Source organism: Rhinopithecus bieti, unplaced genomic scaffold, assembly GCF_001698545.2.
Source record: "Rhinopithecus bieti isolate Rb0 unplaced genomic scaffold, ASM169854v2 scaffold_18153, whole genome shotgun sequence".
Lineage (NCBI taxonomy): Eukaryota > Metazoa > Chordata > Mammalia > Primates > Cercopithecidae > Rhinopithecus > Rhinopithecus bieti.
This window is the reverse complement of record NW_016809139.1, coordinates 889,077-893,062: the sequence shown is the minus strand read 5'-3', so window position 1 is coordinate 893,062 and position 3,986 is coordinate 889,077. Positions and strand designations below refer to the sequence as shown.

The 3,986-nt window shown below is 53.1% G+C and overlaps 1 protein-coding gene across 4 annotated transcripts in view; it reads left to right on the top strand.

Annotated features, from left to right (window-relative positions):
* The window catches only part of ADARB1 (adenosine deaminase RNA specific B1), a 138,700-nt gene extending 136,085 nt beyond the window's left edge, over positions 1 to 2,615 (top strand). For 3 of the 4 annotated variants that reach the window (XM_017888759.1, XM_017888760.1, XM_017888763.1), the window contains one exon: positions 417 to 2,615. In XM_017888759.1, coding sequence (XP_017744248.1) covers positions 417 to 596 — 180 coding nt within the window. In that variant the 3' untranslated portion in view covers positions 597 to 2,615. The remainder of the gene's footprint in view (positions 1 to 416) is intronic. The other variant, XM_017888761.1, reaches the window with a different exon arrangement.
* The last annotated feature ends 1,371 nt before the right edge of the window (positions 2,616 to 3,986 follow it).

Here is a 3,986-nt window from a genome sequence, read left to right as displayed (position 1 = left end):
CGGCCTCCCAAAGTGCTGGGATTACAGGCTTGAGCCACCGCGCCCGGCCTATGCTTCTTAAGTTAAAAACGAAACTTGAATCAACTATTGGTGGCTTCCCAGAAGCACGTCTTCAGAACTCGGGGGTCTGTAGCTGCCTGTTTGACTAGCAAGACTGGAACTGGGCGATAACTCAGGCCTCAGGAGGTGCGGCACCTTGTTCTGTGTGAAGCCGTGCCCTGGCGATAACTCAGGCCTCAGGAGACGCGGCAGCTTGTTCTCTGTGAAGCCGCACCCTTGGCAGAAGGCGCCTTCCTCTGGGTTGCTTCCCCCCAGAAGCCAATGCAGTTCTAAAGGCCGTGTTTTGGCATCTTATTAGGTGTTATTTTCATCTGTTACAGCGTCAACAGTTGCATTTGTTTTTTATCCCTTCACAGGTTCCCTCCCACTTACTACGCTCCAAGATTACCAAGCCCAACATGTACCATGAGTCCAAGCTGGCGGCAAAGGAGTACCAGGCCGCCAAGGCGCGTCTGTTCACAGCCTTCATCAAGGCGGGGCTGGGGGCCTGGGTGGAGAAGCCCACTGAGCAGGACCAGTTCTCACTCACGCCCTGACCCGGGCAGACATGATGGGGGGTGCAGGGGGCTGTGGGCATCCAGCGTCGTCCTCCAGAACCTCACATCTGAACTGGGGGCAGGTGCATACCTTGGGGAAGGAGTTGGGGGACACAGGGGACCACCAGGTGTCCACGGTTGTCCCCAGCATCTCACATCAGACCTGGGGCAGGTGCGCAGTGTGGGGAGGGGATGGGGTGTGTTGGGGCCCAGCATCGCCGCCTGGCATCTCTCTGCCGCAGCATTTCCCCTTCTGAACCGTCCAGTGACTGCTTTCAATCTCGGTTTACATTTAGAAATTGAGTTCTACTGAGTAGGGCTTCCTTAAGTTTAGGAAAATAGAAATTACTTTGTGTGACATTCTTGAATAAATAATTTATTCAGAGCTAGGAATGTGGTTTATAAAATAAGTAATTATGTCAGGTCACTTTTATGCCACATTATTTTAATTGCAAAAAAAGCATCTATATATGGAGGAGGGTGGGAAAATAGAGGTAGGAAGTAGTAGTCTAAAGGAAATCGCCACACGTCTGTCTAAACTTAGGTCTCTTTTCTCCATAGGTACTTCCCTGGGTAGTTTGACACACTAGGTTTAACAGTCTCCCTGAGGAGCAGACTCCCAGCATGAGGTAGTGTGGCCCTGTCATGCACACGGGGCCCCGCAGTGGTGACTGTGTGTCCTGCAGAGTCGTGACCCAGGTCCCTGTAGCCCTCAGCCTCCTCTAGAAGCTTCTGTGCTCCTTGTAGGATCAGATCATGGAAAACTTTTCTCAGTTACTTCTAAGTAATCACAGATAAAACATGGCCAGTAACCCCAGGCTGGCCATTCATTCAGGTTTTTTAAAGGATATTTAACTTTTATGGACTAGAAGGAATCAGGAGGGCTACTGCACAATACATGGCCCAAGTTCCCTCTGTTCCTTCCTCTGAATTGAATGGATGTGGATGACTGCCCAAAGGCCTTCACAGAATGGAAGTAGAATGATTTCAGTAGATAATCATTCTTGGAAAATGCCATAGCAGGCATGTTTTTAAATTATTGTTTCCAGCTTTATCAAAGACATGTTTGAAAAATAAAAAGCATTCAAGTGAGAGCTGGTGAGACCACGTGCTGCTGGCATAGTGTAGACCAGACATTGACGGTCCCGACAGGGGAGCTCAGGGCTGCCCAGCACCGAGAGTGCACGGGACAGCCCCACTATAGAGGGAGCCAGCCCAGGAGGTCAGGAGCGTGGCGGGCGAGGGCCCTGTGTGGACCACCTCCACCGAGCTCAGAGATTTGCACCCGGTGCCTTGTTGCCTCCGCTCAGGATGAAAGAGGAGCCGAGAGAAGTGCTCTGTTCGCCAGTGCAGTGCCCAGCTCCAAGGCCCTGGACGGTGCTCAGGTGGGTCTCCTGGGGCCATGGGCAGAGATTGGTGCAGACTTTACCCTACAGCATACACCTGCCACAGTGAAATCCAGGGTGTTGGCACCTGTATGTCTGTGATGGGCCTAGGAAACCAGAAGAGGGGCAGAGGGGCATCATGCTCCCACCGGACACTGGGAGCTCAGACCCAAAACCTGAAGCACGGTGGCTTTGGTGGGAGGTGTGCCTCCTGATGTCGGGAGCCCTACCCACGTGTGTCCACACAGATCTCGTCCCAGTGTGACAGGAAGGGGTGCTGCTTAGGGCTCATTGTTGGGCACATGACCAGGTTCAGAGGCTAGAACATCTGCCCCACACCAGCCTTCTCCTCTACCGAAGAGGGCAGTTGTCTCCCTGAAGCAGTCAGAGTGGGTGTCTCAGCCGCTCTGTCACCACAGTGGGGTCTTGTTTGGGCAGACTGTGCTGGGGCTCTGCACCTGCAGAAGGAGAGGTGTCTGTTGTCGCTGGCCTTCCCCCAAGTAGGCTCTTGCACACTAGAAAAAACACCTTGTAAGTCTGTGCATTTTTATTCTTGTCTTGATAAATTGTATTTTTTTCTAATGGGGATTGGGAGATGGACTTAGTTTTTAAAAATGTGGATTTTGGTTACCAAGTTTAGTGTTAATATATTCCATATACATACAAAACTACCCGGTATGTCTGGCTTTTCCCTTCTGTCAGGTAATAGCTAAAGTAAGCATGATTGCTCCCTGTACCAACCCAAGTAAGTGAGTGCCTCACCTTGTGGGGCCTGAGCAGCTGCCTTGAAACCATGTGAGGTGGCTCCTTTCCAGGGTGGACTCCTGCAGCCTTGAGGGCAGGCACACGGCGTCCCACCCCAAGCCGTCCAGGCAGGAGGAAGGCAGCCAAGGCAACTGGGTTCAGGGAGCCCTGGGCGGGGTGGCTGCGGGGAAGAGTTGGGTTCGGGGAGCCCTGGGCGGGGGGTGGGGGGCGGCTGTGGGGAGGAACTGGGTTCGGGGAGCCCTGGGCGGGGCGGCTGTGGGGAGGAGTTGGGTTCGGGGAGCCCTGGGCGGGGAGGAACTGGGTTCGGGGAGCCCTGGGCGGGGCGGCTGTGGGGAAGAGTTGGGTTCGGGGAGCCCTGGGTGGGGAGGAACTGGGTTCGGGGAGCCCTGGGCGGGGCGGCTGTGGGGAGGAGTTGGGTTGGGGGAGCCCTGGGCGGGGGCGGTTTGGGGAGGAGTTGGGTTCGGGGAGCCCTGGGTCGGGGGGCTTTGGGGAGGAGTTGGGTTCGGGGAGTCCTGGGTGGGGAGGAACTGGGTTCAGGGAGCCCTGGGCGGGGCGGCTGAGGGGAGGAAGATGATGTGCAGGGACCAGAGGCTCTGCACTGCTCCTATGACAGCTCATCTGTCATCAGAAAAAAAAAATAATAATAATACAGAATGCTGACTCCTCCTTGAGACAGATCAGGGAACTTAGCACTTTAATCCCTCCCTTCTGAGCGCTCGGTGTGCATTAGACTATAGCTGTTTCATTGGCGTGTCATTTTGCATCCAGTGTCCTGATGTGGGTTTTAGAGACTTAGCAGAAAATTCGACACAAGCAAGAACTTGATTTTTTAAGGAAAATCTTACATTTTGGGACATTTTGACAAGTAGGGGAAGAGAGGGCTTCTGTTTTGTTTTGTTTTGTTAGCTAAACCTGAAGTATTAATTCCACAAAGACACTGCCCCTCAGGACCACTCAGGTACAGCTCTGCCAGGGACAGAGTCCTGCTAGTGGGAGGTCTCAGGTGGGGCAGTGTGTTCTGTGCCATGAGCCAGCGACAGGTCCAGATGGATGTCGTCACCACCTTCCTCAGCTCTCATCACCTGGTCACAGGCCAGGCCCACCTCTTCCCAGCAAGGGACGCCAAAGAACTGCAGTTTTGATTCTGAGTCTTAATTTAAACTTTTCATCATCTTTTCCTATTTTGAGAAATTTTGTAATTAAAAGCAATTATTTTAAAATGTGCAAGCCAGTATCTCAC